We start from the raw sequence: 24,462 nt of genomic DNA, 5'->3' as shown, positions 1-24,462 counted from the left end.
AGGTGGATTCTTTACCAGCTGAGCCACAAAGGAAAGGAAAGTCTTTATAAAAAAAGAGAGTGCAAATATTCTTTCCTTCTCACCGTTGATCTTCGGGCCTTGATTTCACCAGACTGTCTAAATAGGCCAAAAACTGAACAGGATTATGATGACAAAGTTGCATGACATCTGAAGGCAAAATGGATGGGTAAAACCTGATTAAGGATCGAAGGGCTGATTCTCCAAATTTCTCATACAATCTGCATTTAAAAACAAAACACATTCGTCTCCAACTTCAGTAAGATAATATAACTTGGTTACATTATCTACATATTTATTAGAAATGAAAATAAATATACTAACAAGAAGCTGCTCAACATGTGATAGAGGAAAACTTTAGAGACTAAGACCAAGAAAATGCCTGGGCTTTAATGCATATGAACAACATATAGGACCACTCACCGGGCAGTATACGCAATCAACAAAGGACTGTCAAAAGGAACCGAGTCCTCCAATAACTTTAATCTTGTTGGAAGGTCTCCTTCTTCCATCTTTATATGTGTAGGACTAGAACTCACCATTTCTAAAAGACAAAGCACACCCTTTTCCCTTCATCTCATAGCAGCTGAAAAAACTTAATTCACGAACATATTAATCAACAATCACTAGTCCTCTACCTACTGTGTGCAAGTCCCAACATTTGTAAAGCATCACAGGAAAGACAAAAAACACGAGAGAGACAATCTCTGCTTTTAAGAACCTTAAAATCAAACTGGGAGGCAAAGCATATTCAATAAGACAAAGGAACAGATAACCAATATATAAGTGACTATTACTATTGAAAAAGCCTTTTTACATGTGTTATCCATATTACATATATAAGCTATATAGTATATATACCTAGTACATATGTACCATTAATGTCAAATTCCTTAATTTTTTTTCTAGAACTGGTATCCCTAATCCACCTTTTGGAACGTCTGTCCTGGGTGGATATATTAGCAAGAAATAAACTCTCTATCTGCATTATTATGAAGTATCAGAGCACTTGAGCCTACTCAGCTATTATGAGCTCTCTGGGCCTGACTTTCCTCACCTACTAAAGAGAATGCCACCATCCACTCCAAGTGTTGGAAGAAAGAAATGAAACGATGCCAGAAAAGGGTTTAGTGTTAATAACCAGCACATGTAAGTACTTCATAAACAAGACATACTATCTCTCTATCAGTAAGTTATGTTAGGGATTTTCTGGTTTTCACATATCAGGATTTATGAAATTTTGCTTAAATCCAACTTTTCCAACACTGCTATATTATTTTCTCAATGACTGTGAGAAAAATAAAACCAATTTCTTATAATAGCTGCAAGAACTATTTAAAACTAAATTGAGTTGTAGATCAATTTCTTAAAAAAGGGAACAATCTCAACAGAAAACAAAATTAAATTGAGTAGAAAACTAAATGGATGGTTACCAGAACAGAGATGATTTCTACTTCTATATTTTTCTTTAAACTTAAGCATGTCAACATGCTACTGACCTCTATACAAATTTTTATCTTTAGTAAGGCAATCTGATTGTTACCTTTCAATCCTTCAATAAAAGTATCCCAAACACAAGGACTTTTAGGGTAACTCAGCTTGACGCTCTCCTTTGCTCTTTTCAAATCCAGAAGAAAAAAGTACTTCTTTAGGAACTGACAAGTCAGCATTTCAAGAGAGCACTGCTGCAGAGTGTGGTCGCCATGCCCACTGGTACTTTTGATCTCAGAATTGAATACACTCAGTTCCAAACACAATGTTGTCAATTCAGCCAGATCCTTCTGAAGACTGTCTGCTATACTCCAAGGAGAACATATTTGGAAAACGTCATCATCCAAGGGCTCCCTCAGACTATTTACAGATTCACATGCTATTTGATCAATAGTTTCTTCATTGCCTGAAGAGTCCCTTTCTTCTTTTTCATATTCTTCATCTAATATTCCCTTTTTTGACTCATCAAGCAATAGCATATCCTGGTTTGATTCCGTGGATGAGCTGCCAGTATCTGAAATGCCTGAAAAGTCCTTCATGGCAAATGTCTTTTCTAACTGTGAAAGCCACTCCTGTAAAACCATTCTCAGGGACTTCGGTTCAAATAAAACCAGTGGGTCCTGTAGCTTGGTCCTATACAAGACAGACAAGTATGAAACTTACATTTTATGTGGCTTTTCAAAAACAAATTGTTTCATGTTAAATAAGCCTAACACAGACAACATTATTTATCTGAATAAATGTTACTTTTCAATATTTTTTTTCAACTCTTTAAATAAAAATGATGTTAGTATAATCACAACACAGAGAACATTAACTTAGTACTACTTCTTGAATTCCAATGCCCAGTGAAGCTATCTCTGCCCCATACTGTCCCAGGACCATTACTTATGATCTCAAAAAGTCATTCTTACTTACTATAAAACTTCATTCACAAATACTCACATTGCTTCTGCTGTTGCCACTGTGAGCTCTTGGAACTTGTCCTCTTCTGGAGGGCAACTAGTTATTTCTTCTTTTTCTCTAGAAAAGTATGAAAAAAGTTACAGGGGATTAGAACTTCCTTGGGTAAACACTTTTAAGTGCTCACTAAATGGAACCTATTGTACTTAATGTTATATGAAGCAAACAGACAAGTATAAAAAAAAAATGGTCCATGGCTTCAAGATGAGTAAGCTCAAGGCAGAAAGAAAGGCACGAAAAAAAAAAAAACTCTATTACCAGAGAGAACAAAATAAATGCTAAAAAGCAGAATAAGCACTGTGCTCTGGGCACAGAAAAAGGAATGATTACTCTGACTAGGCAATCAAGAGGGCTTTCCAGGTGGGGCTAGTGGTAAAGAACCCGCCTGCCCCTGCAGAAGACATAAGAGACACGGGTTCAATCCCTGGGTCAGGAGGATCCCCTGGAGGAGGGCATGCAAGCCACTCCAGTATTCTTGCCTGGAGAATCCCATGGATGGAGGATCCTGGCAGGGTACAGCCCATGCGGTCACAAAGAGTCAAACACAACTGAGCAACTTAGCACAGCACACAGGCAATCAAGATGCCCAAGGAGGTAGTATTTGCCTTAGGAAACAAGGGGAGAAAACACTGCAGGTGAGAGAAACGACGTGAAGTAAAGCAGTGAGGTGTCCACGCCCCGTTCTCTGACGGGACTAGAATTCCAAGTGCTTAGAAGGTTGTGGGGAGAAGGCAATGGCACCCCACTCCAGTACTCTTGCCTGGAGAATCCCATGGACGGAGGAGCCTGGTAGGCTGCAGTCCATGGGGTAGTGAAGAGTCGGACACGACTAAGCAACTTCCCTTTTCACTTTTCACTTTCAGGCACTGGAGAAGGAAATGGCAACCCACTCCAGTGTTCTTGCCTGGAGAATCCCAGGGTTGGGGGAGCCTGGTGGGCTGCCATCTATGGGGTCGCACAGAGTCGGACACGACTGAAGTGACTTAGCAGCAGCAGCAGGATGTGGCTAGAAATGAGGCTGGAAAGGTCGGCTCAGGTCAGACTGAGGGCTGCCTTAAATATAAATGCCACAGCACTATCTGTACTTTTTTCTGACATTTATATATATGGTTTCATGACTAAGCTACTCTAAAGGTAACGCCCTTTTATCCCATCTGTCTGTCCAATACACACTCACGCCATGAGTCTATCTCAAGTTCCTGATGATGCTGAGCTTGTATACTTCCAATGCCCAGATCACCTGAACTATGAGAAAAGGAGGAGAAAAGATAAGATACACTGTGCCAGTCCAAGAGCTCTGCTGTAACTCTACAACACAAGGACTATGCCACCAGCATATCACTGGAAGATACACAACATCATCAATGCCAAAGCTCTTGTCTCACGGCCAGAGAGCATTACTCACCAACATCACTGTGCTAGTCAGAAGCAGAATCAGAACAAGGCCTCGATCCCTGGTCATCCTATTCTAATACCTTTGTTAACACCCTAGACGTTTGAAGAGATCTGGAGGTGGGGGAAGTTGTTCAGGGGAAAGACAGAAGAGGCGCTCGATTAAAATTCTGTCTCAGGAAGTCTTTCCTAGCGGTCCAGGGGTTAGGATTCTGCTGCCACTGCAGGGGACAGGACTCTGCTGCCACTGTAGGGGACATGGGCTTGACAGCTGATCAAGGAACTTAAGATCCTGCAGGCTGCACAGCATGGCCACACAAAAAAATTCTGTCTCAACAGACTTGCTATTGGTTGATGTAATTTTCCAGTACTTACTCTGCAGTATTTACAATTTTTATAAGCTACACAATCTACAATGAAGAGAGTTACTGTGTGCCTTCTTTAAAAAAAAAAATGTAGTTTATGGCTCTCTTCAAACTGACAACTATGCCCTCTAGAATTTACACAGACTTCTCAGCAACAACTTACTCAGTGTCTTCCTCCTTTGGGCGAATGACTGGACTCACATCCTCTTCACAGGACTGCTCATCACCCCTAGGTTCTTGTCTCACTTTCAGATCAGGGCTTGCATGAAGGGTGCCAATCTTCTCAGTAGTTTTACGCACAAAGCTGGAAACACTGGAGGTCAAATACCAATAAACTAACGTGAAAAAGGTCTCATTACTGCCAAGAATGAGAATTTCAGTACACAAGTTCTCTATGTTCCTGTTAGTCTCTGAAGGGAACCGGGACTTACTAACAAGACTCTGTTCATTGCAACTTCCCAAACCAAACTACGTATTTCACATAAGGCCCACGTAAATGTTATAATATAAAAAGGATGGACAAATGCTAAACTACTTTGATTCAGCCCTAAAGAAAAGGTCTTTAATTCCAGCTGTGCCTGCAATGTTTCTGCATGTGATCATCCTAAGCCATAGAATTTCTTCATGAAACTGCTCATTTGTCACATTTATCCTTCTTGGAAAGCAAATATGTATCCAGTAGAACTCAGTTTAGCAGCCCTGGCACAAAGTCTTCTCTTTCATCGTCAATCCCAGGCCCACAGAGTAGTTAGAAAGATTTCTGAGGCGTCTCCAATGCTGAGCCCAAACTGAGAAATGATTAAGAAATGACTAATGCTATGTGGAAACTTTTCCTATCAAGGATGAGGGGAAGAAAAGATTTTTAAACTTTTGCCCAGTCTCGGGGAGAAGGGGGAGGTGGGAAGCACATTTTTAACAACTCAAATATCCAGCTACTCAAACAATCTTGAGGGTAGTTACATTCCCCAAAATTGAAATGAGAAGTTAACAACTTCACATAACAGGCTATATGACGGATAACCTAGTGACTTCCTTTTAAGTCATTTAAAATGTCTTTCTATTCTCAGCACAGATATGCTTAATATGACAACGGAAGTAAAACCGGAAATGGGATTAAATGACGAGACTAATGAGCTTACCTCTCCTTGACGGCCTGAAGAGACACAAGAGGAGACGGAGAACGAAATGATAATGGAATGCCGAAGGGGAGAAAAGTTTCACTTTTATCCGTCTCAAACGTCACTGATGCGTGAGAAACGTTATCTGGATGAATGGAATCAGGGAAAAGAAACAAAATCTAATCACACGAAGAGTTTTTTAATCTTTAAAGAAATTCTGAAATGAATAAACCAAAGGAAATAAAAGATTCAATACCAAAATCACAACTGACCCAAATACAAATGAGTGGAACATAGGTTTATAAGATGCTCAAGATGGTCCACATATAAAACACTCAGACAGGTACCTTAGTTTTTCCTACTAACCCTGAATCCCCATAGTCATAAAGGAAGTTTAGAGTCTCTATTAATCTCTTCTCAAGAGTTCAGCCACAGGAAGACTTGAACATCGAAAAGTGAAGGCAAGGACCCCCAAAACTGTAGTAATTTTTCATTCCTAATGAAAAATAATTCGGTTAGTCAGGATAAAATTGTTCCACTCTTTTGGTTAATGACTTCCTCTCTTAAGCTTTCCCGCTCTTTAATACAAGATCAATATTAGGAACTTTACCAAATTTAGCTTAAACATGAGAGGGAAAAATTCCAACTAAACATAAACCCATTCCTCTAATGGTGAAGAGATCAATAAGTCTGGATGGAAACTCTATCAACTTAATAAAAATTATTAACACTTCGTAGAGGAAAAATAAAGAAGCCACAGAAAGTAACTGCTTCACATCAGCAATCAATAAAAACACTTTCCTTTCCTCACCTTCACTTCCCTGGGAGCCACAGCAATGATCTGGTTGGTCCTCTTCTTGATGTGAGGCGAACTCTTTAAGTCTCTCATCTTCTGAGAGTGTCTGGCTGTGAAGGGAACAAGAGTCTTCATCTGACTGACTGCCTCTTCTACTATTAATGATACGATAAATACCAGAGTCCAAGATGCTGAAACTTTCCTAAAAAGAAAAAGAATTAAAGAACAATTAAAATGTTTATAACAGGATTTAGCTCTTTTAAGGAAAAAATCAACACTAAAAGCAGTAAGTCATTAATGACAATTATGGTTTATTAGAACAAAACGGTGAGCAAGGTCTCGCTGCCTGGCAGCCGGTCCCTCTGACGTGCCTGCAGCATCATGCGACCAGATTTCTCCAGCCAGTCTCCACCAAGCCTGGCAGTGAGAATGAGGATTAAACGAGACAATCCTGAGCTGCCCTGAGACTCAAGCTAACATGAAGCATCTGAACCCACATACTAGGGGCAATTTAACTTGTACCAGAGGCTACATAATGTACATTTTCAAACAAGATATAATAAACAATGACAAAACAAAACACAGTTCTAAGACACACACAAAGAAGTGCTTCAGAGGGCTGTCCAAGAGCTGAAAAGAAAGCCCCCTCTTGCCACCCGCCACCTCCCCTCCAGTATGAACACTGGAAAGAAGCCAAGTTTTGGGATCCTGGAAGTAGATGAGGACAACCTCATGGAGAACATCTCACTGTAGAGCAAAACCCTTTGAAAAGTGTGAATACCTACGTGTGATGAAATGGAGCTTCTTCTACTGCTACAGGCTGAATCCAAAGGTTCCAATTTTAAGATCAACTCTTCCAGTTGGGAAACTAGATCACCACAGGTTGTTAAGTCCAGCTGAGATTTCAAGTGTTCCAATTTATCTACAGTTAAAGTTTTTCTTCCCTAATAAAAACAAGTAGAAACCCAATAGGAGGGCTTTCCATTTGTAACTAATTCCATATTCAAATTGCTAATACATTGACAGAAGTCTAACATAGAACATAAAGCACTTCAAAGGTGCTTTAAAAGGGCTTTAAAAGCTAGTAAAAGACTTAATGAGAATTTTCTTAGGAATTAAGCATTTAATTAAGAGTTACTGCACACAGAATAATTTCACTTAAAACAAGGCCTGAAACTAAAATAAATTTGTGGGTAAATTTTATTTTGGGGCTTCCCTGGTGGCACAGATAGTGAAGAATCTGCCTGTAATGTAGAAGACCCAGGTTTGATCCCTGGATCGGGAAGATCCCCTAGAGAAGGGAATGACTACCCACTCCAGTATCCTTGCCTGGAGAATTACATGGACAGAGGAGCCTGGAGAGCTACAGTCCATAGGGTCACAAAGAGTAGGACATGACTAAGTGACTAACACACACACGTACGGTTTTTCTTGCCCCAACTCCCCACTCCAGACTTACAGGTCATGCTTCCTTTGGGGATTTATTACTGCTTAATCTGCAAGCTAATGTGCTGTTCACAGTTGCTCAGCTGTCTCCGGCTCTTTGCAACCCTATGGACTGTAGCCCAGGAGGCTCCTCTGTCCATGGGATTTTCCAGGCAAGAATACTGGGGTAGGTTGCCATGCCCTCCTCCAGGGACTCTTCCCAACCCAGGGGTCAAACTCACGTCTCCTGCATTGGCAGACAAATTCTTTACCCCTCAGCCACCTGTGAAGCCCCCTGCAGACTAATAAATATAAGCAACTGTGTAGCATAATCCCACACGCCAGACTGATTTTAACAACCCAGATGAACATGTAAGCTAATTGACTCACTCTGCTGACAATGACAGAATTTTGGAAAAGACAGCAAGTTCGAGCAGCCAGGTTCCACAGGCCTCTCCTTATCAGACGTTCCACACAGCGCTCCACAGACAACAGGGAGAGATGTGAGACCTTCCCATTCAGGTGTAGACAGAACAGCTCATTCTTGTAAACAGCCACATCCTGAATATCTACAAAAACCACAGGGGTGAACATGCAGGACGCTAACCAAATACTTCTTTTCCATTTTTGTGACTGAACGAACTTACTTTAATAAATTCATTTTATACAGTCTGGTTTGATCGAATTTCACCTCTATTTTTATATTTTCATTTCAAAGAGAAAATCATATTTTAGACACTATTCTAAAAAGATCAAGAATAAGAGGAATACCTGTCTGATCTATAACACTATATTTTAAAATGCTATTTTTGTGTGAAAAGAAGGGCACTTTGAAAGAGGGTACTTTTGAGACCACACTATCACATTTCTGAGAGTAACAAATTTGATGTCAATAAACAGACTTTAACACATATGTTAATCAACAAGCTGTTCCTAAAAAAAATACCTGTCTTGGCAGAACATCATGAAAGAATCTAAAACACCAGTTTCCACAGGAGACCCTCAGGAAACTTAATTCACAAGAAATCAATGTTGATCAGATCATGAGATAATGGTTCATGTATCTTTTTTATGTTTTTACAAAGTACAAAAAGACTCATAAGTCAAGATACAATCTCTGGGCAATCATACTAAAAATCTTAAATTTATTTCCTCCATTTCTGGTTTAAACCAGAAGAATACAGCGACTGATAGTCTTTGCCTCAGCCACATAAAATAACTATTGTTCCCACAAGGACTTTTCAAATTCTCCCCTCCCTTGCCCTCTGCCCTGTTCTTTGCACACGAAGAGTGTTTATTAACTCAGGGCTTCCCCAATATGTCAACCCCAAATTATTAAGCCACAAAACAAGAGCTAAAGCAAGTTTTCTAACAGAGATAAAGATTAAGGGTAAGTAGAAGGGGAAAATTAACCTATTCAATCTTTAGCAGTGGTTGCTAATATTTAAGAATAAATGAAAATTTTATTTAAAATAACTAACTATAAATTCACAAATATACACTTGAGAAGTACCTTATAATGGAATACACCTATGATGTTAATCTTTAAGAGAAATGTCACCTCTTTCTACTTTCTACTTCTTACACTGCAAGAGAATCCTCCTACAATAATTAAATCTTTCACAAGCATGCAATTAAAAATTATATAAAAAAAAAAAACATAATTACCTTTGACTTCACTCCAAAGAAGAACTTGAACATTCTGAGGAATGAAAATATAAATTCCTCTTTCTGTCCAAGTCAGCACACAATGCTCACTGCAAGAAAACATGGAAGTGGTCAAGAGAATTCTAGTTTGCTCGGACTCAGAAGTTTATGATATAATTCCCTGAATTCAGACCCTCACATTAGCTATTAAAGCAAGATCTGCCTCTACAGAGAAAACCCAACAGTAAATTCAGCCAATCATGTCCTATCACCTCTTTTTTGTCTGTGACAAGAGCCCACTGAAAGATATCATAACATGATGCCAAAATGGGAAAAATTCAGATACACTAAATACATTCTACAAAAACAAAACGCTGGTGTCTTACCTGATGTTTGTTAAAATAGCTAAACCTCCCATATCTGGTATGACAGGGCCCATTTAAAACAAAGACTAAACATAACATCTTACCATTCCTCACTGCTCTGGTGAGCTACTTTTAGGGAGGGAAATACTTTGATATCCTTAGTTTTATGTGGGCAATAAAAGGTTGAAAATTCCCAGTCAACTCTGGGAGGTTTTTTTTGTTTGTTTTTATTAAAGGCTATACCTGTATTATCTAACCCTGCAGCAACTCATTAAGATAGAAGCATTATTCCTATTTTGTAAAAAAGAAAAACTGAAGCCCAGAGAGATAAATAATATGTCGAAGGCCATTCAGCATGAATATACAAGAGTCCAAATTCATCCCAAGGAGTCTGGGTCCAAAATCTGGACTTTTTTCTCCACACCTCATAGAATCTACTGCTACCCTCACCAATCCTCAGTGACCCACCCACTGTTATCTGGAATTCTGAACATTCCACTTACCTACAGTCTTGAAAGGTCACAGATTTTCTAGCTGCCAAACCCAATAACCTCCTTCTTCATTTTCTTTCTTGAGCCCCCAGCAGGGGCCAACCCTGCATACCGTCCCTTCCTTCCTGAATTGAGAGTCTTCCTAGACTCTGGACACTGCCTCTTCGTCCACCTCCTTTCCAGTCCTCGGGCGCTCCCTCTTGGCTCATTTCCTTCTATACTCCTTTGCTCACGCATCTCGTTCACTCTCTCCAGGCTATCGCTTTTTCATGCACCACTGGTAATCCCTACTTCTTGTTCCTGGTCAGAGCGTTCTCCACACATGACATTCTCATTCTAACCGCCTCTCAAGGATTAGCAGCAGCTTTGTTCCCCTTTGAAATCCTCTGTGACGGCCCTCAGCCATCGCTCACAGCTCTTACTTTTGATTGCTGTTAAACATTTTCTAGAAATAAACTATATCTCTCCAAAAATTATGATCTTGAGAACAGGGACTTTTACTTCGTTTATGCCTCCAAGTGTACTACAATGGTAGGTACCAGGTGGTTACAAAACCAAGAGCGATATTTAACAGGAACTGGGTCATCACACAAATATTAAACATTTTGCCAATGTAAGATCAGATCACTGTCCCTACAGAAAAGTAACCTTTGTCACAAAGAAGAAAGAAATCATCAGAACCATAGTTAAAACTAAAATTGGAAGGTTGCCTTTAGGAGCCAGAGAGGAAAAAAATCAGACCAGAAGATCCCTGAATACAGAGATACAGGATCACGGTTTTGATACTGAACTTCATACTCAGGTTGGAAAAATTCCGTAAAAATAGGTATGGGGCTGGGGCAGGGCAGGGGGACTTACCTAAGAGCTGAGACTTTGTCATTTATACAGCCTTCATCCCGTTATAATAAACAGAAAGCGACACAAGCCTAACAACATTGTTTAAAAAGTTAAAGAAGGGAGGGATTTCCCTGGTGGTCCTGTGGCTTAGACTCCATGCTCCCGATGCAGGGGCCCCAGGCTCAATCTCTGGTCAGGGAGCTAGATTCCACATGTACAACTAAGGGTTCACATGGTGCAACGAAAGAGCTTGGAATGCAGATCAAAGATCCTGCGTGCCACAGCTGAGACCCAGCACGGCCAAGTAAATAACTATAATCTTTTTTTCAAGTTAAAAACAGGAATGTGATATCCGTGTGCCGAAAAGGAAATTAAGTATACAAATTTGCTTCCTTGCCTCATTTCCTCGTGGGATTCGTGGGTGTTAACAGTGAAAGTTATCATAACACAAATAGGGGAAGAAAAGTAACAACAAGCCCTCTTAGTGATTTTTTATTTAGTCATTATTTGAGAACTTTCTATGTGCCGAGCACTGTGCCAGCAGTAAAGGAGCTAACGGTGTGGTGCTGGGATGGATGTGCACAGAACAGTGAGACAGGATGGTGATGGAGGCCGAACAAAAGCGACAGCAGTGCAAGCAGGCAAGTGTCTGGCCACCGGGGAGCCAGGAAAGGCTTCAAAGTGGCATTAATTATTACTTACGCTGAGGAGTAGGCAGAGCCAGATCACGCAGGGCTTTGTTAGCTAGGCAGGAACTCTAATGGGAGCTTTAAATAGCTTAACTCAAAAAACTAACACTACCAGGAGAACCAAGCAGACTGTAGCCTTACCATTAAAAAACATACTCTGGGGTAAGGGACTTGCCTGCACCCCACACATCACACACAGTCAACAAATGCTTAAGTGTCTATGACGGGCCAGGCATTATGCCAAACACTGAGAAAAACACAGTGAATAAAACAGACACCAAGCCCTCGTGGACCTTACCATCTAGGAATAAGATAGGCATACATGTTTGAATGTGTAATTATAAACTGTGATAAGTGCCATAAAGAAAGAGGTTTTAATATGCTTCATCTATGGGCAAATAAATAGTTTTCTCCAGTAACTTTCAGGATGAATTATGGATTTATCAAAGAGTTACACTCTTTACAATTGACTTCCAAATATTTCAGTGGAGGTAGTGCAACATATACATACTTTAGTTAGGGGCAGTTAGTTGACATTTCAAGTGTTTTATTTTTTGTTTTTTTTTAATTACATTCAAAGAGAGGTTAGTTAGTCTTGGAAAAAACTCAGTCAGAAGCCAAACTCCAGACTACCCTATAAGAGCTCTACAGAATGTTTCCTGAATCTGTATTAACGATCTTGTTAATTAGCCTAAGGGATATTAGAAATAATATCCTATTGCTGAAATAAGAGAAGTTCAAGACATACAGACTGACTGGAAACCATACACTGGGCACTCACTCTCATGCTTGTAGAACAAGCTGTAGGAACTGGCAAGCCCAGCAGCTAACAGCTCTAAGTAGCACTCTGTGCTACTGCTTAATAGTAGACTTTTTTATACCTAACCCAAATAGAAAGCTAGCTAAACTCCGACATTAGAATATGGCTGGCTGGAACCAACTTGAGCAGATTTTTCATGCAAAGCACCTAAAGAACAGGGAGCTGAAATTTCACATTTACAAGAACAAATTCTACAACGACTTTTGCACCTGCTTGCTAAGAAACATACATATGCAGCAGATTTCAGTCTGAGGCTTGCTTTCATTGTTGTATCCCACCGGGGAGGGGAGGTTATGAAAGAATGTGTATCTGTAGCTCTGAGCTCTAATTGTCAGATGTATCCAACAACTATAAAGTGTTCAAGTGGTTTAGGGCAGTTCAAACCAGAAAGGGAAGTGTATTTCTATGATTTTTTTTTTACCATTCCTCTTAAATATAGCACTTTACAGTCATTTCCTGATTTTCTAAAAATGATTTAGTACAAAAACAAAGTTAAGAAGCTAACTGCCTCTGAACAAGAAACAGATGAAGTTTGGTTTTTTTTGTTTTTTTTTAAGGATCAAAGAGAGAAACTTACCTAACATGTAAGAGTTTGGGGAAAGATAAAGACTGGGAGGATCCAATCGTATGATCATACTGAGGTTCTGATCTAGGAAGTAAACATGATTCATGATTTAATCACAATATAAAAGCACCTTTTTCGATACACAGGAAAATTTCTGCCTACAAAACAAATTCAAGAGCCAGTTCACTGCATTTGCTCTTGTTCAATTTGCTTTAACCATATAAAAAATGATTAAAGAGTTTTAGGTTTCTCTGAATCTTTTATTAAAAGTTCTACTTCACTCTTAAAAGGTATGATAAAATCTTTGATGCATATAGAACATCAGAGGTTTCAACCCAACCCCCACCCCATGTAAGTTCCTCAAATACTTCCTGCTGAACATATAAGTCATTACCTTAGATTAATCACAGGAAGAGGTGGTGAGGAGAGGAGTTTCTTAAACTGATGTGTGCTTAAAACTTCTCCATCAAAGTTCACCTCCCACATCCTGGAGCCGGGGCGAGCACAGTATATTAGGGGCTGCTGGCCTGCAGAACACCTTCCCGGGAAGAAACAAGCTCCATATTCTCCATCTCTTTCCTTGTTTCCAATTTTCCAAAATTTTTCTCTAATACCCCCCACAAAAAAAGAAAAATCATATTTACTTACAGAAACGTCAAAAGCACTGGCAATGCAAATCCACATGGCCATAAGAACCCCACCCACAGTGTCCTCCCTTTCTTCATATTAGCAATTTACTGGAACGAACAACAGAATGGAAAGATCACAACAGGGCTACAACTCTCATTTGCCATTAACTATTTCTGTTATAGGAAGCAAAACACTTCAGGTTAGTACTCAGTTTATTAGCCACAGTCAGAGTTAATGTGAAGGCTCTTTTTCAAAACTAAAAGATGAGTGCTACCAAACCATTTCCTACATTAAATCAGTTAAATCCTACTGATTGCTCATCTTGTTTTTCACCTGTCCCGTGGAGGCCGCTGATCTACTCTCCAATTCTGTCTCCAGTCCACTCATCTGTCACAAATACCCAATAAACGCCTCACTCTTTCCTCAAAACGCTAAGTCCTTCTGAAAGTCTGTACCTTGGAACATTCGGTTCCCTTAGGATTACACGAACTAGATATATAAAAGAACTGCACATACAAAACTGCCTGAGAACATGGAGGGTGACAATGAGTATGCCTCTTCCCCAACACTCCTTTCTTTTTCATGAGCTAACTCCATCCTTCCTCCTCTGACAGTCCTCTCTGACTCCTACAAGCAGAATTTCAGGCTTCCCACGCCATGTTTTCAAAGCAGTCACCGCATTACATGTGGCAGTGGTGTCTGCTTGAACGGTAGGTGCTAGTGGCAAAGAACCCACCTACCAATGTAGGAGACACAAGAGACTCTGGTTCCATCCCTGGGAAGGGATTTTGATCCCTAGGCAGGGATGATCCCTGGAGGAGGGCATGGCAACCCTCGCCAGTATTCTTGTATACAGAATCCCCATGGCTGGAGGAGCCTGGCAGGCTACAGTCCATAGGGTCGCAAAGAGTCAGACACAACTAAAGCGACTTAGCACCTGTGCATGCACCCTGCACTAAAACAAAACATCAGCTTTACTAGAAGAATAGTTTTCAGGATTAACTAAAATAAGCCAGAAATGTATTTTATTTCCCAAATAAGGAACATAAGTAATGAAACCATAACTTCTTGTATTGCTCTGTATGCACTTCAAAGCACTTTCACATACATAATTCTTCTAGTAAAGCTCATTAACAACACTGACAGAAAGCTGCAGGAAAAGCAACCTCGTATCTCACTTGGGTTAGTTAACAGGAGCCTTGGTTTGAACAAAAAAACGTGTTTGTTTGGAAAGGAATATAGCTTGAAACAAACAAAACTTTAACATAGATAAAAAATTTTAATTATTGTACTATCCATGATCCCCCAAACTGAATTCTAGCTAATGAAGAAGGCATTTCTTTAACATGTTATTTTTGCAGTTGGCTATCCTTATAACCAACTCTAGTCACAATCCTGTGAAATGAGAATTAGCAGCTACATTCAGTTCAGTTGCTCAGTCATGTCCAACTCTTCGCAACCCCATGAATCGCAGCACACCAGGCCTCCCTGTTCATCACCAACTCCCGGAGTTCACTCAAACTCATGTCCATTGAGTTGGTGATGCCATCCAGCCATCTCATCCTCTGTCGCCCCCTTCTCCTCCTGCCCCCCATCCTTCCTAGCATCAGAGTCTTTTGCAATGAGTCAACTCTTCACATGAGGTGGCCAAAGTACTGGAGTTTCAGCTTCAGCATCATTCCTTCCAAAGAACACCCAAGACTGATTTCCTTGAGGACTGACTGCTTTGGTCTCCTTGCAGTCCAAGGGACTCTCAAGAGTCTTCTCCAACACCACAGCTCAAAAGCATCAATTCTTCGGCGCTCAGCCTTCTTCACAGTCCAAATCTCACATCCATACATGACTACTGGAAAAACCATAGCCTTTACTAGATGGACATTAGTCGGCAAAGTAATGTCTCTGCTTTTGAAAATGCTATCTAGATTGCTCATAACTTTTCTTCCAAGGAGTAAGCGTCTTTTAATTTCATGGCTGCAGTCACCAACTGCAGTGATTTTGGAGCCCCCAAAAATAAAGTCTGACACTGTTTCCACTGTTTCCCCATCTGTTTCCCATGAAGTCATGGGGCCAGATGCCATGATCTTAGTTTTCTGAATGTTGAACTTTAAGCCAACTTTTTCACTCTCCTCTTTCACTTTCATCAAGAGGCTTTTTAGTTCCTCTTCACTTTCTGACATAAGGGTGGTGTCATCTGCATATCTGAGGTGACTGATATTTCTCCCGGCAATCTTGATTCCAGCTTGTGCTTCATCCAATCCAGCATTTCTCATTTGCACAGAGATAAAAATAAACCTCCATTTATTTATGTAGTTCTTTACACCATTTCACAAGATTCTCAAAACAACCCCAGTAAGATGTTAATTCAATCCAGTGGTCTGACCACTTGTCAGAATGTCAGTCAGATTTCTGAACTGGACTGTGTAGTAAACAGCAAAAACCACAAATGAAGAATAGTTACAAAATTTGTGAGATTAACTAATATTTTATCAAAATCTCAAGGGTAGATTTAATGGCCAAAAGGTCCAATGTCAAAGGATATACTAGAAGTGACTGAGGTACAGAAAAGGCACAAAATCAAGACGGAAAGATTCTGGTCTGCCTCCTCCAGCTGCATGATGTCAAGCAAGCTCTATTACTCACTAGGTCTAGGCTAAAAGTGAACGGCTGACATTGGATGATGTCCAGTTCTGCAAGCCTAACTTCATCACTGACCCACAGTCTGAAATAAGTCAGAACCAAGTACATTCCCCTTCCTACTAATTCCAGGTATACGGATGCTTTGCGTCGCAAAGCCTTGCTCCACAGCTGTATACCTAGGTTCTGATGCCAGACACCTGCAACCTCCTATTACTGGTCTCCTTTCCACAAGTCTTTCTCATCCCAAGAAAACAAAGTGCAACCTCTCCTCAACTTCTCACGAGACAGAAGAACCCCTAGAAAGACATAAAAAGCTTCCAATCCTGGATAGTTCTAAGAGGACCAACTTCCAAACCCTGGTTTTCCACACGTACACTTCCTTAAGCAGAAGGCAATGGCACCCCACTCCAGTACTCTTGCCTGGAAAATCCCATGGATGGATGAGCTTGGTAGGCTGCAGTCCATGGGGTCACTAAGAGTCGGACACGACTGAGCGACTTCACTTTCACTTTCACACTTCCTTAAAATGATCTGAGAGCCCATGTACTTAGTTAGAGTGACATTTACAGCTGTCACTCTCAGTATGGTGCAAACTTACCAACGGGATCCCCAGCAACTTCCATCTCACGCCAGAAGGACACATCATGGAATATGCTTTATTCTTTCTTGCTGTACCTTCCTACTAGAACAGCCTCTCCCCTCCTACCTTTCTGCCTTCAAACTTCACCTACTGAACCTCCTCATCAAATTACTGAAGCTGGCTAGCAGACTCACAGGGGTTTATTAAGCAATTCTCTCTTCTTTTGTGTGTGCTCAAAATTCTCCATAATAAATTTCTAGAAGAGGGGATGGGTTGGGAGGAATATGGTAGCTGGCCAAGGCTACTAGAAGGGAAAAGGCGGGGTGGGGGGCAGTGAATATTTCTATGCAGTGAGAATGGCTGAGGAACTTAAACACAGTGATACACAAGATTTATTCATTTCAAGCCATTTCCTGTTCTAGTATTTCACAGCCACTACCAATACACTCCTTTGCCATTCACTGGCCCTTTAGCTTGACCCTTGTGAAAGTGAATTCGCTCAGTCGTATCCGACTCGTTGCAACCCCATGGACTGTAGCCCACCAGACTCCTCCGTCCATGTGATTCTCCAGGCAAGAATACTGGAGTGGGTTACCATTTCCTTCTCCAGGGGATCTTCCCGACCCAGGAATCGAACCCAGGTCTCCCGCATCACAAGCAGACACTTTAACCTCTGAGCCACCAGGGAAGCCCACTTGACTTGACCCTTGAGATTTCAGTAAATATTTCTCAGCTTCACAAAGTTCTTACTTAGTCTTCACCCAGTTTTACCTTTTAGTAAAATTCTATTAAATACACAGCAAAATTCCACATCACCATAAAACCTGAGACTCTGAGCCATGTGGGAGAGCAGTTCTTCTGGGTTCCATTATCCTTGCTCTCCACCTGGGCACCTTTCCCAAAACGTCTCTTGCTTTTCCAGCAAAAGGAAAATAAAAAAAAAGAAAGAAACTACATAGCCAATTTCAACAACAACAAACTCAATCAAAGAAGACACTCTGATTCCCCATATAGGAGCAGGCCTTTGTTCAGCCTTCCTTCATGGCACTCAGACCAGGCTTCTTGGTAGAATTGAGCTTGTGCCTTAGTCACCCACTGGACTACAGTCACTCTCCTCGATATCCTCTCTGCTCTCTAACATCAACTTGCACAGAGCTGGTTCCTTATTAATATTTGTATAACTGAATTGAAGAAATTGGGCGAGATGACTTCTAAGTCCCTTCCAGCTCTGAAATTCTGTATTCCCAATAACTCATGGTTAGTAAATGTACCTCTCAGTGTCACACAAGAAGGATCGAGTAAGCGAAGATACAAGGAGTCTTCCATCCAAATAATCTAACTGGACGACACAGGAATCAACTGTCGTGATTGTCTGAACAGGAAACATCACAAAGGCAGCGGCTGCCTAAAGGGGATGTGATGAGAAAATAAAATTTATCTTTCTGTATACACATGATCCTCCTCTCTTTACCTTTTAAATGAAAACAGCTTAGAGAGCACAACAAAAATTTTAAACGGGCCAAAATTAATTTGCCTGTTAGACTATCAGTTTCATCCATTCAACGAATGGATCTACGTAACTGTAGAGGAGAATTCTTAAGTCTCTGTTTGTGATTATCTATTCTTAGAAGTTGGAATGAAAAAGACAAAATAAGTTTTCGAATATGTGAGAGAACTGTTCACCAGTAGACAGTACTTCTCCACTTGGAAAAAGAGACAAACTAGGGCTAAGAATCCCAAATGTATTTCGGATGAAAAATACATTATGAATCAAGCGGTAACTGTGATGGGTCATCGTGAATATTTCATTAACACATCAAGAATACTCTGATGTGTTAAGTAAAAGAATAATTAGGCAACGGTATTTAGATCTCTTCTAATCTGCCACGATCCTCCAAGGAAATAAGCCAATGAGAGACAAGTTCCCCACTTCTGATGTAACAGCTTTGGAAAAGGAGGACAGTGAAAAGCAGGTCCGCTGTCTTAATGACAAACTAGAGCATTCCATGAAGCCTCAGGACCCACATTGCTAAGCCCAATCCGGGAGTGCTTTCAAGATTCCATTCACAAGTTACCTCCATTCTGAAAGAAAGTATACCTGCACTCAAGAATTTCTTCAAAATGGGGACCAGGAGACTAGGAGCCTGGGCAACTGGTACCATTCCTCCATGTCTGCCATTTTATTCACATAACTAATAAACAGGCATCTGTTCTTTCTTGACAACCAACTATTACAGAACGGTTTATTTAAGTGGGCCATCCAGGTGAATTATGGAGTAATGTGATAGACAACATGCAAATTATGAAAGTTAGCTCACAGCCATTCTGCAACACGACCAAGATAAACTAGGGTACCATACATACTACGTGCAAACAAGTTTTCTCAAAATTAATAGTCTGGGCTCTAGATAACCCTGAAAGACATACAGAACAAACTGTGTTCTTTAATTGAAATTCTGTGAGACAATACCTTATATATTCACCCACTTACACAAAGCACTGAACTGTTTCTCACCTTTGCTTGCTTAGAAGTGTTGAGTTTGATGGCAGAAACTTTTCCCAAATGATCACCTACAAATACTCTAAGAATAGCTGTATCCCAACAGAGAGCTGTAACTTTTCGGCCTTTGTGTTCTGAAGACACATAAATTCGTTCTGGTTTCCCACGACGCTCTTGATTTAATTCCCAAACAACTACAAGACCTTGACTGCAAGAATGGAGACACAGAAGCAAATTTTCGGCAGTGGTGAAAAAGGTACAATTTCACTGCATCACAGTATCACTTATATTAAATATATAAGCATATTCTTATTCTTCAGAAAAGAGGAAGTAGAAAGTCAAGATATTAATCTCCTTGCTTTAGTCCACTAATCCAATACAAATGGAGAACTTTGAGGTTCTAAATTATGTTACCTTTCTACTTTGAGGTCTCAGAAATGTTGCCTCATATTAGTGTTTTCCACAAATCCTATCAACTGCCAACTGCCCATCTTGGTTTGCTTGGGTCTAAATGGTTTCCCAGGTCACAGGACTTTCAGTGCTAAAACAGGGTGAGGCCCAGGCACACCAGGATGGTTGGTCACCCTAATAAACACACAACCACATTTTTCAATCTCAGATGCATCTGGGAAAGATCAGGTAGCTTCAGAACAGTCTCTCACCTGGTAGCCACGGCAACATAGTCGTCATCATGTAAACAGCAGGCGATCTGAGAAACTGCACCTTCCTAGAGCACAGAAGGAAAAGTATTAGGCAGCTCCTCAAAACTGGGTAATTTACTGCTCAATCTCAAGTTTTACCTTCTTCTTTTATTCCAAATGATATTTACAATGGAGAACTCACATTTATGACAGATACTCCAGATGGTACATGACAGGGCAACCCTTAATCTTACCCTGTGAGAAAGAAAAAGCCTGTGCTTCCAGCCTTCTTTCTGAATGAGGTTGAGTCCTCCTCCTGAACTGCCCAAAGCCAACCATTTTCGAGACACGGCTATGCTCGTGCACTAGAAACATGGAAACGGACAAGTGAGAGACTCTCAGTCACTTAGCAAATCACACTACTGGAAATAAGATACTGAGAATCTGTGTCAGGCTCCTCCCCACCAGCCTACCCACTGCCCAGTTAGATACCATCCAACGGGACTCAAGCTCTTATTCTAGAATAGTGAAAGACACAGAAGAAAGGACATTTTGGTTTTAACTTTTTAACTGAATCTCAAAATGGCTGAATAGGCTCAATTGTATAAATGAGTAATTTCCCCCTTGGCAGAAGCCAGTTACTAGCCGATTCATCTTCTGGGCAATTCAGCTAGGTCATTCCAGTGCTGACCGCAATGATGGAAGATCAAGTACCCAAGGGATAAAGCAACCACTTTAGCCATCTGTTCAGGTAAATCCTTTCTAGTCTGTATGATGAGCACAGAAAACCCACAGCTCTGAGAGCAAGTGAGACTGTAGACGACACAAATACAAATCGCTGTACTAGTACATCTCCCCACACATTCCGCTCCTTATCCCGAAGCAGCAGTGGGCATGCTGTGCCCAGTACACTTGGTAAAAATTACTGACTGGCAAACAAACATATTCCCAATCCTCTTCAACCTTGTTTCTTTCTACCATAGAAGCTGGAAAATCCAAATCTTCACTTACCCAGTTTCTTTTGCAGCTAGGGGGAGCCCTGGGACTCAAGTCTAGCTAATGAGACTAAACCCTGTCGGGGCATCCTGGAAAACTCTGCCCTCTCAGATAAACGGCAGAATCTGAAGGGGAAGAAAGCCTTGTCTCAGGCAGCTCCACCTCACTTGAGCTACTACTGGAGATAATCAAGACTTGAAGCCAGCCTGCTTATCTTGCAAATGTGACCAACGGTCAATATACAGAAGCTAGCAGAACAGGGAAGATGGAGAGCCTGGGTCCTAAGGAATATTAGTGGCCACCACACTAAACCCAGAAACAGCAACCTCAAACCAGGTTATAAACACCTTTATTGCTTGAGCCATTACTGAGATTTTCTGTAACTTGCAGCTAAAAAAATGTCAGCTATCAACCCTCATAATTGTTGCTCATACTACTTTGCCTATTACTTCCTGTTCCTTTGCTCAGAGGCTAGAAGGGTGCTCTGGGGTGAGGAATTGGTTATGAGACTGTTCTTTACTATGTCATTCCTGAGTTTATCAAATGAACTCAAGAGTTTGAGAGAAGCACATACTCCTTCCCACAGAACTAATTTTTGGCTAATTTTGTAATGCTAATTTTTAGCTCTGTTCCCTTAACAGAGGGGGTACATCAAATTCGTTGTTTTGAAATGAACTTCATAGAACTGCAATGGTTCTTATTGTTCAAAAGGCAATGAGGTATACTCATTTAAACTATGTTATTTTCAATCAAATACATTACTTTCTGAGAGAAGGCAATAAGATTTGGGGGAGGGGTGGATTCAGTAATCAATATCATGATCTTTAAGGATGGGAAAGAAGGATTCAATCAACTGCTTGAAAAATAAATCAAGAAAGTGCTAAGAAAATACTGCTTCTATGCAAAGTATTACAGCACAGGTAAGAACATCCAGGAGTCTATAAAACATAAAAAATGTTTGGGGGGGGGGGGTACACATGTAACAGAGAACGAACCAAACTATGAATATGAAAATAAAACTGATACATGGATCAAGAAAATCACCTTTAGACGAGCAGAGTCCAGCCTCAGGGCTGAAAGTAATGGATCCAGAGACTCAAATTCTGCAAGAACATGGCTGTAGGACTCTGGTATCACTGGCACAAAAGTCATTTACCCAGATAGATGAAACTACGTTGAGGGACAGGCACAGTGATCCTGAATACAACCTGCAGAAATATAATTTAAGAAGCTCACCACTCTTTCAGCAAGCATTAAATGAACAGGTGTTACAGCAAAGAACAAAATCTGACTCCATGTTGGATCTGTTCCTTTTAACCTTTGCTCCCCATTGCTGTTGCGATCCATACACAATGGCCTGCCTCAAGGAACCCTGCACCTCTGCCTGTATCTTAAACCAAAATGCCTTTCTTCAGGACCCTCTCCACCTGTGGATGGCTACAGGAAGGGAGAAATTAACACTCTCCTCCCTGACATTGGCCATTCCAGGAGATATTCGCAGGATTAATAGCCTTTTTACTTTACTTCCTCACCTTCCTCCCCACCCCTATAAAACAATCTGGTATCCAGACCCCAATAAGATGGTTATTTTGAGACACGAGTCTGCCATTGTCTCGGTCAGCTGCCTTTTCAAATGAAGTTATTCTTTGCCTCAACACTTCTGTCTCCGATTTACTGGCCTGTCATGCGGTGAGCAGAGCAAGCCTGGACTCAGGAACAAGTGGAAAAAACAAGGACACATGAGAAAGGGACAAGGATTCCCTGCTCTGGAGGTGCCTGGCACCTAGGTGGAAAGAAAACATGCACAAGTGACATTATATGTGACAGTCAGCTTGTCCTGTATCATTCCTTGACTCCAAAACTCCCAGAGAAAAAATCCAGACTCTCAATCCCCATAATCCTGTCCTACTCTATTTATCTAACAGTCTAGAACAGACACTGCAGAACATAAGGAAAAATTTTGTCAAGCTCCTCTGGGGCAAAATAGCAACTCCAGCTGCAATTCTTTGAGCTGTAACGCATCTGTCTTTAAGTCTCTCATTACATTCAATGGTTATGAGCCCACAATTCAACAGTGCTTAACAGGAAAGGGCCTCTGGATGGCTTCCTCCAGCCTGTGGGAAGTCGGGTGCCGAGAATTAGCACACCAAGGGGAATGAGAGCTTCAGTATCAGACCTGTAAGGAAAAAACAGGAGTAAGAATTCACATCCCTGGGATCGCAAAAGTCAGACACAACTCAGTGACTAAACAAAAGAATACAAGGGAGCGAATGCCAACCACCCAGTGAAGACTTTGTAAACTAACACAAGCATTCTTACCTGTTCAACAACACCCAAGTGTATGTTTCTGTCAAATTATACGAGTTTCCAGAAAAAAAGACACAATTTAAGAAAATTCTACCCATTAATTTTAACTTTTCCTCAACCTTTTGTTATCTACCCAGTTGAGAATAAAAAGCAAATACCACGGAAAATTTCAGAAATAATTGTTTATACTTGTTTTTAATTATTTATACCTTGTGGTTTTGGTGTTTTTTCCCCAAAAACACATGTATTCACTCACTCATTTATTCAACAAATATGTACTTAGCACCAACTATGTGCCAGGCATCCTTTTAGATCCCAGAGATACAACAGAGAACAAAACAAGTCCTAACATTCATGAAGCATACTTTCCAGGGGCAAAACACATATTGAAGCCTACAATACTTTTTACTGCATACACATAACATAGTTTTATTTGCTGCTATTAATGCTGTTTTTAATACAGCTTGATCTGTGCAAGAATGGTGTTCTGGAAAAAAAAAATCTTTAGGAGTTCTCCTATACTCAAAATATTATTTAAAAATCTTCTCTCATTCTTTCACCCATTCACATTAGTAAGTATTACCGACAGAAAAATCAGGATCACCAGACAAACAGCTCTGTTCACCATCCAGTTCTACAACGGTTAAGTCCCAACCCACTGCAGTTGCTGACCACCAGGGTACTCTGAGAGGAAATTAAGTCAACAGGATGAGGCCCGCTGCTGCCGACAACAGGCCCCTCACATAGTTAGATGTATATCCCAGGAAGAATTTTAATCACCTCAGATTTTTATATATCCCCATACATAAAAAAGCACTAAAATCTGTTCTTTATGATTAGCAGTAGTCTTTTACCAAGATATAGGCTTGCCCGCACTTATTTCCTAGCTAAAATTCACATGTGAACTGTCTTCTCTCCTACCTCTTCAGAGCAGTTTCCTCAGAGATAACTGAGTAGCTATCGCCCAGGCTAAAGTCCTCAGCAAGCCCCTGAGTAAAATGTAAACTCATAATTCTGGTGTGTTTTTCTCCAAATCAAAAGCTTCTAGTAAAATATGAGGCACAGTGGTGCTAACAAGACAAAATAATTCCAGAAAGCACTCTATAATCAACTAAGGAGGAAAGACAAATCACACACACACACCTCATACACACACACACCTCATACACACACACACACTCATACACAC

The 24,462-nt window shown here is 40.6% G+C and overlaps 1 protein-coding gene across 15 annotated transcripts in view; it reads right to left on the bottom strand.

Annotated features, from left to right (window-relative positions):
- HPS5 (HPS5 biogenesis of lysosomal organelles complex 2 subunit 2) overlaps nucleotides 1-24,462 on the bottom strand; it is a 45,770-nt gene that overhangs the window by 14,404 nt on the left and 6,904 nt on the right. For 3 of the 15 annotated variants that reach the window (XM_060403992.1, XM_060403990.1, XM_042237991.1), the window contains exons 2-19: nucleotides 23,011-23,142; nucleotides 22,011-22,174; nucleotides 20,225-20,335; nucleotides 19,992-20,056; nucleotides 19,345-19,537; nucleotides 18,101-18,234; nucleotides 13,377-13,589; nucleotides 12,995-13,066; nucleotides 9,237-9,325; nucleotides 7,959-8,137; nucleotides 6,929-7,087; nucleotides 6,159-6,345; nucleotides 5,369-5,492; nucleotides 4,393-4,542; nucleotides 2,455-2,532; nucleotides 1,562-2,142; nucleotides 442-562; nucleotides 84-239 (exon numbers count right to left, since the gene is read on the bottom strand). In XM_060403992.1, coding sequence (XP_060259975.1) covers nucleotides 84-239; nucleotides 442-562; nucleotides 1,562-2,142; nucleotides 2,455-2,532; nucleotides 4,393-4,542; nucleotides 5,369-5,492; nucleotides 6,159-6,345; nucleotides 6,929-7,087; nucleotides 7,959-8,137; nucleotides 9,237-9,325; nucleotides 12,995-13,066; nucleotides 13,377-13,589; nucleotides 18,101-18,234; nucleotides 19,345-19,537; nucleotides 19,992-20,056; nucleotides 20,225-20,335; nucleotides 22,011-22,118 — 2,720 coding nt within the window. In that variant the 5' untranslated portion in view covers nucleotides 22,119-22,174; nucleotides 23,011-23,142. Of the gene's footprint in view, nucleotides 1-83; nucleotides 240-441; nucleotides 563-1,561; nucleotides 2,143-2,454; nucleotides 2,533-4,392; nucleotides 4,543-5,368; nucleotides 5,493-6,158; nucleotides 6,346-6,928; nucleotides 7,088-7,958; nucleotides 8,138-9,236; nucleotides 9,326-12,994; nucleotides 13,067-13,376; nucleotides 13,590-18,100; nucleotides 18,235-19,344; nucleotides 19,538-19,991; nucleotides 20,057-20,224; nucleotides 20,336-22,010; nucleotides 24,452-24,462 lie in introns of all 15 variants that reach the window. The other 12 variants (XM_042237998.2, XM_042237997.2, XM_042237995.1 and 9 more) reach the window with 6 other exon arrangements.

Source organism: Ovis aries, chromosome 21 (genome assembly GCF_016772045.2).
Source record: "Ovis aries strain OAR_USU_Benz2616 breed Rambouillet chromosome 21, ARS-UI_Ramb_v3.0, whole genome shotgun sequence".
Taxonomy (NCBI): domain Eukaryota; kingdom Metazoa; phylum Chordata; class Mammalia; order Artiodactyla; family Bovidae; genus Ovis; species Ovis aries.
Note: the sequence above shows the minus strand (reverse complement) of the source record. Positions and strands in the feature narration are given on the sequence as shown.